Genomic DNA, 19,253 nt, shown 5'->3' with positions numbered 1-19,253 from the left:
CACAACACGAAGGTTCCCCATGTGTGCCTGCCAAGTACACACATGCCAACGTTTAGCACACAGAGGACGTCAGCGTGGCGAAGCATGCCCTCTCAGAGAAGACGGCAGGTGGCTATGTACTTCCCTGTAGCGGAGGCTGGAGTTGGTGAGGCACACTGACAGCCAAGTGTACAAAACCAAGTGGACTCACAGACACAGGGCCAGAGTAGAATGCTTGCAACCACAAAGTCATCAGAATCCCGGAAACAGAACGTTTCTTCCCTGGAAATGAGTTCTACAAGGGGGCTGGCTGCTGCATGTCTCATCTTATGTGTGCAGGCCTGGGTCCTCAGGGCTCACCTCTGTGCTCCTACAGGGAGATCCCCATGGAAGCTCAGGAGCAGGTAGCTCACATAACCTGAGGAGGTGGGTTCCTAAGGCTAGCAAACAACCAAAGCCTTTCTCATAGAGAAGTCCTCCTGGACCCCCATTTGTCATTCTCCACTGATCTCCTCTCCTACCAGGGAGTCCCAGTGGCACTGGATAGCAATCCAGCCACATGCTCCCAGGTAGTTCCTCCAAAAAAAAAAAAAAAAAGAAAAAAAAAAACGACAGGATCATGGGCAACCAGGAAAATACTTGCCTGAAGTTATACACATGATCAATTAAAAGCCAAATTCTTAAATGAGAGCACCATAGACCCACCAAATCTGTGAGTCCCACATCTGTGGATTCAACCAATCTCAGATCAAAAATATTTGGAAAAAATTATGTCTGTACATTCTTTCCTGAACAATAAAGTAGAATAGGTATTTACACAGCATTTACATTATGTTCAGTGCTATAAGTAATCTAGAGAGAACACAAAGTACCGGGAGTATTGCATAGATTATATGCAAACACTGCACATTTGACATCTGAGGATTTTGGTATCTGCCCAGCCCTCGTGGATACTGAGAGATGATTGCTTTTCTCCAACAGACTTCACATGTATATTTTCCCATTTACCCCCAACGCCTCACTATAATTTAAACTAATATTATTCCATGTTCATCAAGCTAAACCTTGGCTATAAAAGAGTGGATCAGGAGTGTTAGGAATACAGAAGAGAGAGGTGTTTAAGACCACTGGAGCTGGAGAGTCTGGAGGAGAAGCAGGCACCCATGCAGCAGGGGTCATGCACCCAGCACCCCTGCAGTGGAAAGGCTGGGAGGTGGGAAAGCTGGCTTCCGAGATGTCCATCTTCTCTTTATTAAATCAGAGGACTGCATATGCCCAATCCATGGGCTCAAAGGCCTTTATGTCGTCTTTAGAAACAATTGCACTGAGGATCATGTTAATTGGGAGATTCGAGGACCCGTGGGGTTTGGTCCACACCCACCCATTCAGCATGCTTTCCCATCAGAGGGAGTCCTGAGAAGTGAGAGGAGAGAGGGTGAAAAGATGGGGCCAGTGCATCCCCTGGGGTCAGCACTGCCAGTCAGGAAAGCAAGGACCCAGGCTCCCCCTTGGTGGAGGGGGACAGGAGGCTGGGTCACCAGTAGGAAGGGAAGGACACTAGGCCCCGACCAGAGATGAGACCTGAGACGTGACTTCCTTGGCCAGAAGCCACACAAACAGGTGGCCCTGGCCCTGAAGTTTAGGTTACACAAGTTGATGGTTCAACACTGTAAACCCTACCGTCCTCAACCCAGGGGAAAAGGAAGTCTAAATAAATCTCATTTGCTACAGTTGTTTTCACCATTGAACAAGCGTCTCTCAGCCAAACACCAACAACGCCATTTCTCTCCAGGGCGCTGCCTGCAGCTACCCTGCGACACGTCTGAGCATGGCCACCATACCTTCAGTGGTTCCAGAGAGGGTCCGCAGAGGCGCCAGCAGGCTTGGCAGCACACCCTGCAAAGAGGTTACCCGGAACTCAGCGGGCTTGAACACCAGGGAGGAGTCGAAGGCGATCTCTTCCAGCTCCGCTGGGTCGGCAGCCCGGTTCCCGACGGCGAACGCCATGATGCTGCTCCTCTTCAGCTCCTGGGCGGGCTGGCTGACCTCATCTAGGGACTTACCACCTGTGATCAGCACCAGGAGCTTGGGAACCCCCTCTGTGGCCCGGTAGCCGGCCGAGCTGATGAACAGGTTGTTGCGAACAAAGTCCAGAGCAGAGCCCGTGTTCAGGGCTGGGCCGTCCAGGGGCTTCATCCTCCTCACGGCCGCAACGACTTCCCTTTTGGTGGGGTAGCTATTGAAGTAGAACTCGGGCCTCACAGTGTCTGCATACTGAGCCACCGCCACTTGGATGAGATCCTGTCCGATTTCCAGCCTCTGGAGGACCTTGGCAATGAAGTCTCGGATGGCATTGAAGTTGGCCAGGCCCAGCTTGGAAGAGCCATCCAACAGGAAGACTATGTCCCTCTTGTTGACCTCGATGACTGTAGGTAGCAACATGGAGAGGTGAGTGGGACGGCCTCACCAAGCACACCTAACAACGACTCTCTACAAACACCTCCACCTCCGTAGGACGCTCCCCATTGGCTCTGGCCAATGTGACGTCAGGGAGCACCTCAGGAGGAATTTGTCAACACACCCGCATTAGCTGCATTAGCTTCCTGTGGGGTAGCAGGCTGGCTCCCCTCCCACCCTGCTACTCCTAGTCATTTTACAAAATAATTGCACAAAAACAAATTTAGGTTCAGTAACCACCTGCTTAGCATTCTGTCACTGAAAGGACCATCAGTTCTCTTCTGCCTCAAATGTCTAATTTGGCCAGAACGAAGCCAGAGCTTGAAGAAACAACTTGCGTCTGCTCAGAGAGCCCTAGCCCTCTGGATCACAATCTCAATTTCAAAATCACACGTAACCGAAGGTGAAAGCTCTATGAAAATAAATATCTTCAATCTCTCTAGCTCTCTATTCCAGGACTCCTGTTTTCAGGGAAAAAAAAAATGACTTGACATCATAAAACCTAAAAAGGGAAATCAATATCAATGCCAGCAAGTGCCACCGAAGTTTTCACTTAGGAGACCTGGGTTGCAGAGGTCTGGAGTGACATCTTAAAACGATGGTAACTCAAACACCAACCACAAATCGAAACACCTCAGCGTGACCCCTGCCTGTGAACTTTGGTCCAGCTGCTGTTTCAGAATGAATGCAACCTGCTCCCCTGGCAAAGAACTCTATTAGACCTCAGGGGCCACGCCAGGAGCCTGGTGGGTGTCCAAGATGGGTAAGGGTGCAACTGGTGGGACCTGATGGGGGGTGTTTGCCAAAGGGCCCCCATCACTCCTCCCAACAGACAGCTTGTATGGGAGGTGGATTCTGTGACACCCAGCAGAGGAAAGGTTTGGGATGAAGGTAATGCGTGTGTTAAACACAGCTCATTCCTGGGTGTGTGGACTGGATGCCAGGACCGTGGTGGCTAGAGTCAGAACGGTTGGCACATGTTAAGGAATGGTTTTAGGACAGCCACACCTCATTGGCCCCCAAAAGGGGGACACTTTGGGCACCAATGTCTTATGCAGTTACCCAGCTGCCCTCAGGCATAACAGCATGTGCGGGACAACATCCCACCTCTCCTCACTGACCTGGTCATGGTCATGAGCAGCCATTTGGAGCCTGCTTTTTTCCTTCAGGTTAGAACTTGCTAGCTCCCTGGGCTGCTCCTCTGATTCTGGTTTGAAATATCTTTGCAGATAAACCTGGATGGGTAGCTATCTAGTGGAGTTCTCAGCCCTTGTACCATCGGGGGTGCTGTGGGTGACACACACATACGTGCGTAGTCCACATAGGATGCCCCACGTCTGTTGTCACATGCATTGATCATGTATATCACATACAGCAGATAAATGGACAAGTATTCATGACAGCCGTCAGCTAGGAGGTGCCTCCCGGCAGCTAGTGGCCCCAGTCACTGTTATTCCTCATAAGTAACAGCAGTGGCACAACATGCAGAACAGGGGAGTGAAGTATCACCCTCAAACTAAGTGTGGTACAAATTTGAACACCTCCTTCCACAGTGTCACTATACATCCCACCAATGGGCCTGTGGGAAGGACAGATGTCCGGATGCGGCAGACAAGGAACCCAGAGAGCTGGGAGTTGTCTTTGGGAACTCAAATGCACGCAGAGACTCTTGATTCTGTGCCAAAAGTCCCCTTCCCTGAGCAAGAGGCCACTTCGGTTTGACTTGCATCTGAGCCCTGGGAACTCAAACACCTGAACCTCTGCATAGCCAGCCACACAGAAAAATACCAATGGCTCAAAGATTGGCTGCATTCCTGCCTGGGTTTCATGGCTCTGCCACTAGCCCCCAGCCCCCACAGAATCAGGTAGCTCCTCCAGGTTGCTTGCTTGCTTGTTTTTCTGTGAGATGAAAGGGCTGTTCATGGACTTCCTCAACCCCATCATACAACCTGGGATTCTCACGCCTGCCTCTTTGGAAGCCACCTCATGGATGCCTCAGTGTCTCCTTCTGCCTGACCTGAAATGCCAGCTCATCTGAGCCGTCCTTTCTCTATTGCATGGTTCTGCTGGTCCCTTGCCTCCTAGGGAGGTGCACCTGAAGGTCCTGTTAATCAGTCAGCTATGCTGGTGGATACTGTTCAGCCCTCATCTCCAAGACTGAGCCCGACACCCCCAGGAGGCCTCCTCCCCTGTACCCCAGGAGCCCAGGAGTTGGGGTGTCCTCACTCTTCCAGGTTACTGTGTCCAACAGCCCTCCTGAAGCATCCTACCAGACCACCCTTCCTCCGGCTGCCTTCCTGTCCGTGCTACCCTTACATCCTCAGTGACTCGGAGACACCAGTCACCCGAATACCTCAGTACTTCCAATACAGTGTGTTCTCCTGTCCACACAGCACTGCTTCTAGGGCCACAGCTGGCCTGTGGTCACCATAGATCACACCACCTCTGCAATCTCACACACCCACACTCTGCCCAGCCTCCGTCCTTCCAGCCCACCAATGCTGCACACGTCTCCTACCGTACGAGCTCTCAGATCTCGGATGCTCACCCTATCACCCAGCCCTTCCTAACACCCACCTCTCCCCTGCACCCATCTCTGTGGGCTCTCTGATCCACATTTTCCCATCTCCCTGAGAAAGACTCCACCCTGTCCCCCTCTCTTCTCCAGGCACCACCCAAGTAAGATGGCGCTCCTGGAAAACTCCCGCAACAGGGAAGCTTGCACTCCACACCTGGAGCCCAGAAGGCACACGGGCAGCCGGTGCCAGCCTGCACCTTCCAACGCTTCCCAATCCCCAGAGGGTCATCTCCCACCCTACTCTCTGCTTAGTCCTCGGCCACTGCCTTGTGAGATGTCACCTCAACCACCACTGAAGGGGAGGGAGCCCCTCGGCCCCCAGCACCCCGTCCCCACCCCCTAGCAGCCCACCCCATCCTCACTGGGTCTCCTCCCGCCCCACCACCACACTGCATTGCCCCCAGGACCCTGCCTACACCTCCAGAATACCTCCCAGGACACTGCCTCCACCAGGACCGTCCAATGGCTAATCCTGGTCCTCTGGATCACTGTCAGCGTCTCCCTCCCCACGCACACACCCCTCCCTTGACCTGTCCCCCACACCCCTGTGTCTCCTGGGTGGCTGACTAGGCCTCCAAGGCCCCTCTGTCACCCAGCTGTACAGTCGTGATTGGCGGCTGGTCCCCAGGCATTCCTTCTGCAGCCACGCCCACCCCAAAGCCTCCTCCCTCTCAGGCTTCTCCTCTGAACCCAGATATGTGTCATCCCCGACTGCCTGGTGCTCACCCCACCCTTGGGGTGCCCACAGTGAGGGCGCGGCTCTCCCCCAGCCAGTGGCTTCCATCTCCTGGCACACGGCTCATGGGAGGTCCTGGGAAGGGGCCACGCTCCTCTGTGGCAGGGTCACGCTGCCTGGTGCTTCCACCCGCACGCCCCCCCCCTCCTGGCCTCCTTTCCTTCCTGCGCCCCAGAAGCCACTCCTTTCCCAAGGAAAACCCACCTCGTGCCCCAGCGACACAGGTAAGCGGGGGTTTTATCACCACGGTTATCTCGCAGCCTCAGACCTGTGCCTTCACTCAGTCAGCCGACGAGAGCTGTGGAGACGTGTCGCCCCACACAGGAGCGTCTCCGTCCCTGACTGGGACGGCCACCCAAGCCCACTCTCCCTCAGCCTGTCCTCTGCTGAGGCGCTGCAGGGAAATGAGGGCAGGTCTTTTATCCAAAGACTCTTCTTAGGAGAGCCTCCCAGTGTGTGGTGATGCTGGAAAGGGACTGGGGGTTTCTAGAAGGCACTGGGGGCCAGCGTGCCCCAGTTTGCTGAATGGCATCCGGTTGGCCTGGCCAAGGTCATGAAGTAGATATGTCTAAAAAGGGGCTGACGCAGGGAAATCTGCACCTCTGAGGTGTCTCCCATGGTGACCGAATGTACATTTCTTAAATGACTTGGATTTTGTTTAAAATGACTCCAGGTGGCTGTCTTGCCAAATCCTTCCATTTGAGTACATATCACAATCTAGATAAGCTCAGGGGAAAATGCCTGAGAAACACTCCACAGAATGGACACTGTGCTGCCCCTTACCTTCGTAAATACGCTTCTCCATGCCCTGGTACAGAAGGACTTCCGGGACATGGTGCTCCTTTGTCACTTTGTGGAAAAAGACTGCCTATGCACACACTTCTAATGCTGACTTAGGGGTCAATGCTTTCTCAGAGTCCGGTGAAACCTCAGATCCAATTTCAGGATGACCAGGTTGAGAATGGAGAGTACAATGAGCTCCAAGCTCTCCAAGCACCCTCGCCGTGTCTCCCACTCTAGGAAGACCTTCCCACTCACTGTGGAGGGTCAGCTCCCCCAACGCTGCAGCAGTGGTGACCCTCACTGCGGGAGCCAGCTCCTCGGGGCAGGACTGGACGTGGGTACTTACTGCTCTCCTCCGGGGAGTCACTGGTGCCCACCTTACTTCTATCAAACGGACACACAACACCTCCCACCCCACACAGAGGGCCAGAAGAGCATACGTACCTTGTGTGACAATGGTTGGCGGTTGCAGCACTATGTGCCTTTGGGCCACGCCAACAATGTAGGGCAGTAATTGCTCCTGGAGATCCCCAAAGCTACGGAATTCCGGGACAGTAAACACCAAGTTTTCATCGGTAGCTATGTGCTGCAGCTCTGCCCTGGAGGCGGCCTGGGCTCCAAGGCCGAACGAGAACACGCTAGCCTGCTTCAGTGCTACCACCCCGTCACCAATCTCGTCACTAGAGGGTCCGGCACTTATGAGAACCAGCACCTGAGGGACCCCTTCCTCCACTCGGCTGCCCCCTGCCCTGGTGAAGTGGCTCTCCACCAGGAAGTCAAGGGCCTGGCCAATGTTGGCCAGCTCCCCACCAGCGAACGCGAGGGCCTTCACTGCCTCCAGAACCTGAGCCTTGGAGGGGTAGGTGTCCAAGGAGAACATGGTTCTGGGCTCATCGCTATACTGGACCACCCCCACTCGGATCTGCTGGGGTCCAATTGAGAGTCTCTCAAGGAGATTTATAAGGAAGTCTCGAATGACTGCGAAATGGACACTTCCGGTGTTGTTTGATCCATCAATAAGGAAAATAATGTCAGCAGAGTCTTGTGCTTTAAAAGAAAGAAATGCAAAAAACGTGAAAGCGTTAGAACAAGTGACACATGCATCATTCGGTGTTCTCACATGTTTCTTTGGAAACCAATAAGAAACACGAAATACAGACAAACAAACCACATGTCAATTAAGGAACATGAAATTCTCATTGAGTTCTGCATTCTGAATGGATAAGAGGCAACTTCTTGGAACTAGTAGTGTAGAACAGGCTCGAATTCTCATTTGTGACATCTTTATAATTAAATTTCAAAACATCATACGTACTTTTTGGAGGAAGAAATCTCATTTATATATTCTGGAAATTTCTACTGAATTTGGAGGGAAATGTAATAGCATGGGATTGTGATTGCCATCCCTGCAGGAGAAAATTAATGAGTTGAGTCACGAATCCAAAGCTGACTTCTCATTTTTGGTTATTTCTCCTGCCTCCTCCAGGGATAAGGATTTTTATGCAAATCCACAGCCGTAAACAGAATCCCAGTTTCACAACTTGGTGAATCAACCTTCCGGAATGTTAAGTGATTCCTTGAATAACTACTGGTTATTCTTCCCTTAAAACCAAAATGGTGGAGCACCTGCAACCTTGTGGGTCAGAATTCAAACTGCTTTTAGAGTTTTAATTTTAAAATACTCTGATAGATTGGGGGCTTGATTTTCTTGCCCTAAAGCCATTTATCTGTATGAAACTCAAATGCAGACCTGGAATTGGGCTGGATTTTTACTCATTTATTCTTGCCATTGCCTCTGTATTCAGTCATATAATGCAGAATAATGTTAAGCAGAGTGATATGAAACCAGTCATGACATAATTATCCAACCTTATTTTTATGACATCCTAAACTGATTTCTAGCAGGACCACAAGCATCTGCTAACCCTTACTCAGAATGAGCTCTGGAATCATTTAAAGGATGTAAAAAGGACTGACCAAGACCTCTTTCTCTCCCCACCATGGTGGCCATGAGTCTTCCATTCTGCTATGGAGAATGGGGGTTACACAAAAGCACTGAGCAAAAACTGGCTACCAATAGGCCTTCAAAACAGAGATGAATACTGCAAGATCTCATTTAAAACATATAATCAGGCTGCTTTAAACTAGAGGAGAAGCAAAATTGTTCTAGCAAATGTTTTCTATAACTTGGAAGAGACTTTATGTGTGCATAAATGTTTACATTCGGGAGTTCTAGAAAGCTACATTAGAGATATAATTGTAATATTATATAGAAGACCATTTGTTCTGATCATTTTAATGCCAATGAACACTGTACATTTAAATTTTTTTTTCCTTGTGCAGTGGAATTGTTTTTATCCTCACTGTGGAAAAGGACACAAATCCTGTCTCATAGAACTGAAGTGCTCTGCTCTAAAGAAACGATGCTCTACCCAAGCTTGCCCACGGGCCATACCAAAGCAGAAGTGCCCAACCTGGAGCTGCTCCTCTTCCCTACATTCACGAGGGCCTGATAGCACCCTGCAAGTTTATTCTCTGCACAGGTGACTGTGGTAACTTGGAAATACTCCTAAGATACAAGGAGGGGAGAGCTATTTTGCTATGTATAAAGATCTCATGCACAAAATTGTTGCACAAAATCATCAAATAAGCCTAGGCCTTTGAGCATAAGCTTCCTGAAGGCCCCTGGGCAGGGGCAGAGCCGGGGAGTATGAGCCACCTGGCGGGCCACAGAAGCGGCTGGGTGGCTGAAAAGGCAGGTGCTCTGCACATCACCTCACAAACTTCCTCAGCGTTTCCAGGTTGAAACCCATGGCCCTGCAGGACACCAAAAGAATTGCCACTTACTCAGCACATGGTGGCATTTGAAAGAAAGATACCTGTGATCAGTATGGCAAATAAAAAAAAAAAAAAATGACACCTAAGTCACAGCATGACACTCTTCCTTCTTCATTTATTACTTAGTTGGGTTGCCATTCATAACAGTTTAATAAGAGAAATGATCCCTGGGGGAAAGTAAGTGAGGATTTCTCTCCTAAGAGACTGAACATCTGCAAAAGCAGGTCATAAAAACGTTGGATAATCTGTCATCACTGAATAAAACCCCATACTCTTGCACACATGGTAATGGGACACACAGAGCATGCTTTGTTATCTGGAGAGCCAAAGCCTCAGGCAGACCCAGGAGCCCTGGGCACTTACGGAGAGTCAGGTATACCAACAACCAACAGTAACTCCAGGAGAAGTCAGACCTATCGGTAGTTTGAAAATTCGAGCATGTCTGGTTTTTCGTCTTTATGGCTCATGGATCCCCACCCTTGATGGCATCTTCTCTGGAAAAGTTTCACAATCTCCAAGGAAAAATCCCTGGCTCCTTCTGCCCAACTGGAGACACAGTTTTCCTGAGCACTGTGCTGCAGGCAGAGTGCCTCTCTTAGCTCACGGGAGGCTCCCCTTTCTAAGAAAAAAGCCACGTGTTTTATTTCCTATAAAGCCAACATGAAATTGCAGCTCAGTTTCATGAAGTTTTGAAATATTCATATTTTGCAGGAAAAAAAGAAATTTATGCTGAAATCCTCACTGCTGCTTCAGCTTTTGTTTTAGTCGGGCTCTAAAAAGGTTGGTCAAGGGATTTTTTAAAACACAACCAGTGAAGATCGATTAACTGAGTAGAATTCATCTAGAAAGTGGCAACCACTGACATTTCACGTATAAAATGTTCTTATTTCATGATCAAGAACACTGTAGTAGGAAAAGTTCCCAAATAGACCAGAAACGAGGAAAAAAGCCCTCGCTTGCTAGCAGGCCCTAGAAGGCCCTCCTCGGGCCTTTTCCCAGCACCATAGGTGGAGACGTCCCACTCTGTAGGTCTCTAATTTTACTTTTTGCTGTGGAGCATGCGGTGGGCATGATGCCAGAGGCGTGGCAGAGTGCAGTTAATTAGAAAAGACGGCATAAACAGATCCAGAGTCCACCTGGGCTGCTAGGGGCTAAGACACTAGACGACAGAGATGCTTGCTTGGCGTAAAAACAAAGGTTTTCTCTTCTGTGTGGAAACGCACCGTGTTAGGGGCTCACTCGGCCTCTGCTGTGGTGACCTCAGTTTTGTCCATCTACGGAACAGCTACATGCCGGCAAACTCAGCTACCCCTTCTCGTGAGTTTGCCAAAGCATCAGTTTAAAAAATGCCCCTTTCTCCATCGATCCCTTCCCTGCCCTTGACATGGCTGCTGCGTCCCCGTACGCCTAACGGTGATGGGTGAGTGTATTGACTGCTGTGGCAGAGAAGGTCGTTCAAGGTGCCCTTGCCCTTCCCCTGGAACCCCATGTTCCGCCTGGGGTCGTCTTGAGGACACCACCTTCTTTTCCTGCCACCTAGCAGGACCACTATTGGTACCACCACCAGGGCGGAGGCAGGGAAGACTTTCCAACTCTCTTTTCCCTTCTCCTGGGAAGCAGACCCACCGCAAGGAAGCTCCTCTTCCCCCCTACCAAGTCCAACTCTGGGGACCACAGGGAAGGCCGTCTGAGAAGAGCCTTCTGGAACACCTCGGGGTTGGCTGAGGGCCGGCTGGCTCTGAAGCCCCCGGTCACCCAAGCTCTCCTGCTTGCTCACCTCCATCTCTCTCCCAGTCTGCTATGAAAAGCCATGTCTGGGACGTCTCCCTAGAGCTGCCCCGGGATTCTGACCACAGTAAAGAGAGCCCTGCGTTTCTCCAGGCTTCTTCTGCTCCGTCTGCCCTTCCCTAGGTACCCCCGCCCCCGGGGATATGACGTGTGCCTTAAAGCCTCATCTCTCTTTTTCCTGCTGCTTCCAGTGCCCTGGTGGACAGGAGACTGACTTTGCCCTTGGTCACCTCCCCCGGCCCTGTCTCTGCAGCCCTCCTGCGGTGACCACTTTCCAAGGCTGAGCAGGAATCTGCCCCTTGGTCTCCCTCCCTCCAGCTACCTCCTCCATGCTGTGCCTACCTGCTCCCCGCTGCCCCTTCACTCCTTCTGCATTCGAGAATACGCCCCTCGCTCTGTAGCGAGGCACACTCAAGAGTTTCCCCGTCTTCCTAAATGACCGCGGATCCATCAGGCTCCACCAGCGTCCACTCTGCTCTCGGGTCATCTCCAGAGACTCTGAAGTCCGTGTGGGTGACCCAACTGAGCCCCAGTCTCTCAGCCTCCTCTCCCTAGTGGGCTTGTCTATGCATCTCTGCATGTGTGGCCACACTGTGCGCGTCACCTGAAACCCCACCAGTCCCACTGTCTGCCCCAGAAGTCCCCTCTCTACAGGTGGCATCTCCTGTTGACAGGTGGCTCTCCGCACTCCTGCTGGCTGCTCCTGCTCTCCAGGACGCCATGCCGGCTGTTGCAGAAACTCACAAGCCATCCTTGCGCTTCCTCCCCCAGAGAGTGTTCCCCTCTCCTCTCTGCCTTTCCCTCTTTGCCAGCTCCAAATCTGGGAACCCCTTTGATTCTGAGAGGGCCTGCGGCATCTGCAGCAAGTCAGGTACCCCGCCGAGGGGTCCATGCTAACGGGGCCCACACTGAGGGTCCCTCAGCCGGCAATTCTGACGGCAACTCGGCCACACTTCAAGTCTGCAGCTGTTTCCTGAGCATCGTGGGGGCCCATCTCACCCCTGAGCCCTCCCAGCACCCAAGCCCAAGGCCACCCTCTGCACCCTCTCCTTCATGGGGGTGATCCACGCCGGCCCCGCTGGCACTCGCTGTCCACTTCAGAATGTTAGGACACAGCCCCCTCCTCTTTCCTGCCCTCCGTGTGGAGGCTGCATGTCTCCCTCCTTCCCCCCAACTCCCCATCTGCTCTACCCAGAATGTTCAGCTCTCGGCTGTCAAAGGGCCACATGGACTCTGGACTCTGCTCTAACGCAGGGCGTCCCTCCACCCTGCTGTCCCCACTGCGGACACCTAGTCCCACGCACTCGTCAGGGCTGCTGTGGTACCTTCTGGAATTTCACTTATCAAATTCCTTCTTCAGTGCACTTAACACTGGAAGGACAGTTAAGGGGCTCAACAACCTGATGGCGATCAGCTCTGCCACGTCACTGTGAATAGCACAGCAAGGTGATATCCATGCATCATGGGTTCTTCCAGGATGGCCGATGAGGGCCATTAGAACCCAAAGAGCCTCTCTGGGCCTGGCCACAGGCATGGCATGGTGGACACACACGCCCTCCAGGCAGGGCCAGAGCCCGAGGCTGCCCCGGGTGGACTTCCCCAGCATGCCCCCTGCCCTTTAGGACTCGATTTCTTCCAAACAGATTCATACTCAATCACATCTAGGGTTCTTCCCACTCGGATTCTATCAGTTCTCTGAAATGAATTCAGACAAAGGGCAGAACAGAGGAGCTCTCTGCTCTCCACTGGACCAGAAGGTGGACGTTCTTTCCCTCTCTGCTCATGCCCCTCCTGGCATGGAGCTGCCACTGGGGAGGTCTCAGAGCAATTTGGGGTGCTATTCACCAGACGCTTTTCTAAGGAAGCTGAGGTCTCTTTTGTGATCTATTGGAATTCAGCTTTTAGCTAAAATATCAGCTGTTTCAAAAACAAAGGCCTCCTCTGGATGTGGCCAAGTGCCGTGTTTGAGAAAGCGGCTCCAGAAGGTACGCAAACCTTTGTTTTTAAGCCCATGAACAGTCATCTCTCCTACTCCCCACCGCCTCTTAGCCAGGGCGTTGCTTTAAGGCCAGCGGTTGCCAAGCTCAGCTGCAGAGGACAGCAGGGCAGGAGCAGCTTGGCGATGTTGCCGTTACCTGTGACGTCCTTAAAGGTTTCCGTGTCCCCAGCCCTTTCTGGACGCACGGATGAATGCACACAGGCCACTAAGTTTCCCACTATGTCATGAAGTGAGGTAAAGTTCTCTAGGTTGAAAACATGCATATTGACTGGTTCACTTGCTATTTCTTTTAAGGCTCCTTCATCTGCATCCTCAACTCCAATTGCAAACACGTTAACATCAGCAGACTTAAGTTCCGCTGAGGGTAGAACAAGGCCGTCCTCTGAGTGTCCATTGGTCACCACTACAATAACCTGGGGGACTCCGTCACCAGCCCGGCTTCCAGCAGCCTCAGAGAGGTGGTTTTGAATTACATATTCTAATCCTTTTCCAGTCTGATTGCTTCCCCCAGAATAAGACATGTTGGAAATATGGGAAAGCACTTCTTGTTTAGTGCGGTACGTGTTTAACAGGAACTCGGTATGAGGGTTTCCGTTGAACTGGACCAGAGCAAAATGGAAATCATTCTCTCCCACAGCTAAAGATTCTATAACATCATATAGAAACTCTCGAACAAGTTGGAAATGTTCCTTTCCAGTGCTCCAAGAGGAATCCACTAGAAATATTATATCAGCAGCGGCACCATTTTTGACATCTTTAAAAAAAGACATGGGTTTAGATTTTTCTACTGTTCAAGCAATTAAATCGCTTCCTATCAGGGCAAAACCTCCTAAACAATCCAGCTGATGCTGTGCTGTTACTGAATGACTCACACCTGATGCAATTCAGGCAGGTGGACTTACCTGGGGAACAGGGCCCCAGCCCCATGGAATCAACAGCTGTGGTGCCTGGTCACAGCCCAAGTTCCACACTGAGTGACCACATTCAGGGCCAGCAGCTTGCTCCAGAGTGGGAGAAACCTCCGAGGTGTCTTTGAACTCAAGCACAAGCTTCACCACAGTTTGACCCCCAAGACCCTCTTGACCAGACCAAAGGGACCTCTTACCATGGCGACCAGCTGTGGCCTTATAGGCTCATTCCTCCGTCTGGGGCATAAAATTGGGCCTTGACAAGGAGGTGATGTGACTACTACACTGTTTTACGTGAACCAACCCCTAAAGTTGTGGGTAATTTGCAAAAAATGAACAAGTACATCTTTTTTAAGTAGCAAAGAACTGTGTAAATGTAGAGAGGGAAAAGGCTCATTTTTCTCAGATTTCTGAGCAGGGAGAAAGCTTCTCTAACTAGTTACTGTGTAAAAGGCTTCACAGACACGGAAGGGCACTGATCTTGTTCACAGGGGGATCTGGTTCTTCCTCGAGTGTAGGGACTCGGGGCAGCTGGCCGTCAGTGGCCCGGAGACAGGCCCACACACCAGGCAGGCTCCTGGACTCTGCTTACCTCGGGCTGATCAGAGGCCCCAGCCCACATCCCGTTCCATGGAGGGGGCACTCACCTGCCCATCTAGAGCAGCCTGGCCCTGGGAAAGGCCCCGTCCCAGGCCTGCTCTCCAGGCAAAGGAGAGGGACCAGTCAGTGCCTCACAACTGGCAATGCAAGAAGGTTTTCTCACTTTTCTAAAACTCTAAAGCAAACTCCGAAGAGGATCTCTAGGATGGACCTTATAAGAAAATGGCTCCAGGAAACAGATGTGTAAAGATCCCGTGATGCTAGAGGAAAATTCCCTCTGTGCCCAGAGATGCCGAGAGGGCTCTGCCTCTCCCCCAGGGACAGCCTTTCCCCCTCAGTGTCTGTCCCCTCCCTGCCTATGTGCTCAGGGACCCTCCAGGGGCAAGCTCACGGGAAGCTCCCCCGGAGGTGGGACTTCTGAGACGCCAACCTCCGCTCACGCTCAGGAAGGGCAGGCCTCTTTCAAGCCACCACCATGGTACCAAACTCAAGTTTTAGGAAAGGGTCAAGAGCATCCAAGGGGTCTGTCAGCTGAATCCACCTCCTACGACAAATGGCTGGTCTAAAAACAGGCCTAAGCTCTATATGGAGCTTGTGATGGCTAGGATCTAAAATCCGAACAGGATACTCCTTTTTAAACGGTGAAGGGCACTTCTGCACCTTACCTGCTTGTTGCTGTTGGGCATAGGTCATGGAAAAGCCTGAGAGAAAGAGGCAAAGGATGGCCACTACGGGCAAATGCCGATGCTTCCTCATTGTGGATTTGTCTAAGCACCAAGTCTGAACCTAAAAGAGAAAATAGGGCAGAAGACAATGGTTGGGTTTTTTAAATGCTCATGCTTAAAAGTTCCTCAAAATATGGTACTTTTTATGTCCTTTTAGACCTCCCAGGGGGGCTTTGTATCTGATCCATTTTTTTAAACCAGCAAAGATTAGACAGATGATAAATAGGTAGGTAGGTGAGCAGATGGCTGGATGGACGGATGGACAAAAACAGATACACAGTCATGCACCTCGTGGCTCAGGGACATACAGCTGCAGACACACACAGGGAGGGACCCAGAGCCCGGCTGGATGCTTTGCCGTCTCTGTCTTGGAAGCCTTAAGAGAGGAGGGAGGCAGGAGGGCAGTGTGTATTGAGGTGGCCAGATGGAGCTCTGTCCCAGGAGACCTCATGCCTTTTGCAGATGGGTCATGGGTCCCCTTGTAATGAGCTGCTGACTTCCTGGCTGGACGTTCTTACAGAGTGTGAGGAGCACGGCCACATTTTCTGATGGACGCTGACAGTGGTTTCACCACAAGCTGAAAGCATATCCTCTTTATACTCATTAATAACAAATGAACCAAGATGTGTTCCCACTGTGAAAAGCAGTTTTATTTAAACATATGAATGGGCGTCTTTGAACCTAGTGATTACATTATTTTGACTGTGTTAAGAAGTATGCCTTCTTCCTCCCAAACTGAGGCAGGCAGCAGTTTGGAAACAGCATATTTGAGCAAATGGTGGGAAGATAAGGCTCCTACCTGGTCAGGAGCACAGGTACTCGCAGAAAGGTGGCAGGGTGTGACAGCAGCTTCCGCTTATAAATTATGTATAAAGGAGCCACTGAGGAGAGCTTCAGCTCATGGAGAGAAGGGGCTTTGTCCAAGTCAGAGCATGAGCAAGGCCGACCATGGCACGGGATGATTTCAGACCTTGCCCTCTCCCTGAGGCTATCCAACACCTGCCCTGCTGGATGCCAACACAACCTCACAGTGGAACAAGACAGGGAGGTTCAATTAACCAGGCTGCAGAGCCAGACCCAAGGGCTAGCTGCTTGCCACAGTCTCCTACACCGCGCACCAGCTGGTGGCTGCTCTGTGACTCCCAGGTGGTGACGTTCAGGATCATGTGGCCTCGGGAGCCGTGTCATCAGACCCCCCTGCCAACATCTTCCCTGCCTACCTCAAGGCCTCGCATTGGTCCCCTCGCCCCCCTCTCCCCAGTCCAGAGGACATCCAGGTGGCTGAGAACTTCCTCGAGACCCCTCCAGAGAGCTGCCCTGCTCTTTCTGCCAAGGCTGAAGTGCCCTGGCCAGGTCAGCACATCTTTTCTCCTCCTCTCAGCTCAAGGCTCTGGTTTCTCCTGTCTAGGCTCAGCTACAACAGGACCCTGTGCTCAGAGGCCCCAGGACCTGGCCTAACACTTGGCTGTGTCTGTCTTGAAATTCTTAAGAACTTTCAGAGGAGACCCTTCCCACTGGGCACTGGTCCCAGAAGCTGTGTAGTTGATCCTGCCTGCAGCCTGCATGACAGAGACTTGCCCAGACTGGTCAGGGCTTCCCCGGTCAGGAGTTGAGATGACAGTGCTGAGGGAGAAGGGCCTTGGCAACACCCACAGTCTGGAATGTCATCAAGCCACTGTTTTTAATGTTATCAAAGTCGTTCAGGTACCACATACCAATTTGTCATAATTGACCTCATTATCTTTGCATGATCCTTCTATGTAGATGCCTACCCCCATGCTTACAGTGAAGAACTGGGGTTCAGATCCTAAATGACCAAAGTCACACAACTAATGAGCCACCTGGTAAATGGCATCTGAAGATTAATGAGATGGAGATAAGAAAAAAAATGTTTCTTTTTTTCTCCATTGCAACTCCATGATTACATGACAGCTGTCAATCTAGTTTAATAGCCTCCATTTTGGTTTTTAGGATTCAGATAAGGAGCCAATGGTTTGGGGACGACAGATGCCTGGAATCAGATAAATCTGGACTCTGGATCTACCACACTGTTCCTTGGAAAGGTCACTTAATTGCTCTAAGCTTCCATCTTATCTGTAACTCAGGAACGAAGCTAACACCTCTCCTGTGAGGAGTATACAGCCACCTGCTTACTAAATGCCCGATGCAGAAGAGTAGTAAGAACCATTTTCTTCCAAGGCAGGTTCTTTCAGCATTTCCAAAAGGAGATGCCATGGAACCTCAATCCATGAAACGTTCTAGGGGGAAAGGCAGGGGGTCCACAGCAACAGAGTTTGGAACGCCCTGGATCCCAAGCCTGCCGGAAACAGTACACTGAACACACAGCAGCTCTGAGAAGTAAGAGACAACATAAAGAAATCCACACTCACTAAACTCAGAATTGACCAAACACGTGCTTTAAAGCATCTTTTTCAACAGTAATTATTCACATCCCAGGCAACCAGGTGCACAGCTTGGGAGCAGTGGTCTCTTCATGACTGAGTGTGGTCTTTCTGAGTTCTTGCTTCTGTGAAGCACCAGCTGAAGTCCTCCCCATCCGCCCAGGCATCTACTGCACCTGGCCAGGCTGATTCTCTTGGACTCCATCAACTGCAAGTGTGGACCCTTGTCCCTTGATGGCAGAGCTCACCACCTCCCAGTGACCAAGCCAGGGGGCTGGAATCTGAAGATGGCCATAGTTTCTCCAAAGAGTCCCAGGGGAGAGGCCAGAGCCAATCTCATCATCAGCATCATGCATCCATTAAAACTCTCATTTCTTTTTTTCTCATACTGAGCACTTCTTTCTCATACTGGGCACACTGATACTGCAAATGATATGAGGTAGATCATAGTTACATAAGAAGTTCCATTTGGTTTAAGAAACTGAAGTGCATTTACTCTAAGGAGATTGGGTTACCATCACAATTTATATTTCATTGTTACAGTATGAAGGGTTAAAAGAAGGTCTTGTAGTGAATTACAATATGCAAAGACCCTCAGCATCAATGTGAATGCTGATGCTGAATTCTTTCTCTCTGGTTTGCAAATACCTGTTGGATTTTCAATTGCAACTTTTAAAATTCTGGTATCCCCAAATCCTAAATGCCTGCATCCTGGTTTCACATCCCCATCTGGAAGATGCTGTGACTATTCCTGAGCAGGCTGAGGGATTAGAGTAAATCAGGCCTGGGAAATGGCTGGCACAGCATTCCCACTGTTGAGAAGTTGGTAAGATGAGCAAGACTCAACGGTAACTGGAAGAAGTGAGAACAGAAATGCACCCACAAGATGGGTAACCTAGAAAAATGAAATCATTTTCAGAAATATACTCTCCATCAAACTGAATCATGAAAAACTTGTTTAACAATCTGAGCAGACTTATAACTATGGTGGAGTTTGAATCAGTAACCAAAAGCCTCCTACAAAGAAAAGCCCAAGAGCAGAAGGCTTCACTGGAGAATTCAACCAAACATTTAAAGAAATATTAACACCAACCCTCTCAAACTCCTCCAAAAAAATTAAAGAGGAGTGAATACTTCCAAACTTATTTTATAAAGCCATCATTACCCTGAAAACAAAATTAAGCAAAGATACTATAAGAAAAAAAAGAATATTGATGAAAAATTCTCAAATACTAGCAAACCAAATTCAAGGATGTGTTAGAAGGATTGTATATCATAACAAAGTAAGCTGTACTCCAGGAATGCAAGGATGGTTCAACACATAAAAATCAAGGTGATACATCACATTGATAGAATTAAGGGCGTAAATCACATGGTCATCTTAATTAATGCAGAAATGCATTTGACAAAGTTGAGCAACCTTTAATAATTTAACAAAACCCTCAACAAAATAAAAGGAA

General features: G+C 50.3%; 1 protein-coding gene across 1 annotated transcript in view; it reads right to left on the bottom strand.

The window, feature by feature from the left end:
* Positions 1-19,253, bottom strand: part of Col6a3 (collagen type VI alpha 3 chain) — a 79,401-nt gene that overhangs the window by 47,403 nt on the left and 12,745 nt on the right. The window contains exons 2-5 of the mRNA XM_076866601.2: positions 15,332-15,452; positions 13,295-13,912; positions 6,978-7,580; positions 1,821-2,405 (exon numbers count right to left, since the gene is read on the bottom strand). Coding sequence (XP_076722716.2) covers positions 1,821-2,405; positions 6,978-7,580; positions 13,295-13,912; positions 15,332-15,422 — 1,897 coding nt within the window. The 5' untranslated portion in view covers positions 15,423-15,452. The remainder of the gene's footprint in view (positions 1-1,820; positions 2,406-6,977; positions 7,581-13,294; positions 13,913-15,331; positions 15,453-19,253) is intronic.

The sequence above is a fragment of the Callospermophilus lateralis genome, chromosome 9 (genome assembly GCF_048772815.1).
Source record: "Callospermophilus lateralis isolate mCalLat2 chromosome 9, mCalLat2.hap1, whole genome shotgun sequence".
NCBI lineage: Eukaryota > Metazoa > Chordata > Mammalia > Rodentia > Sciuridae > Callospermophilus > Callospermophilus lateralis.
Note: the sequence above shows the minus strand (reverse complement) of the source record. Positions and strands in the feature narration are given on the sequence as shown.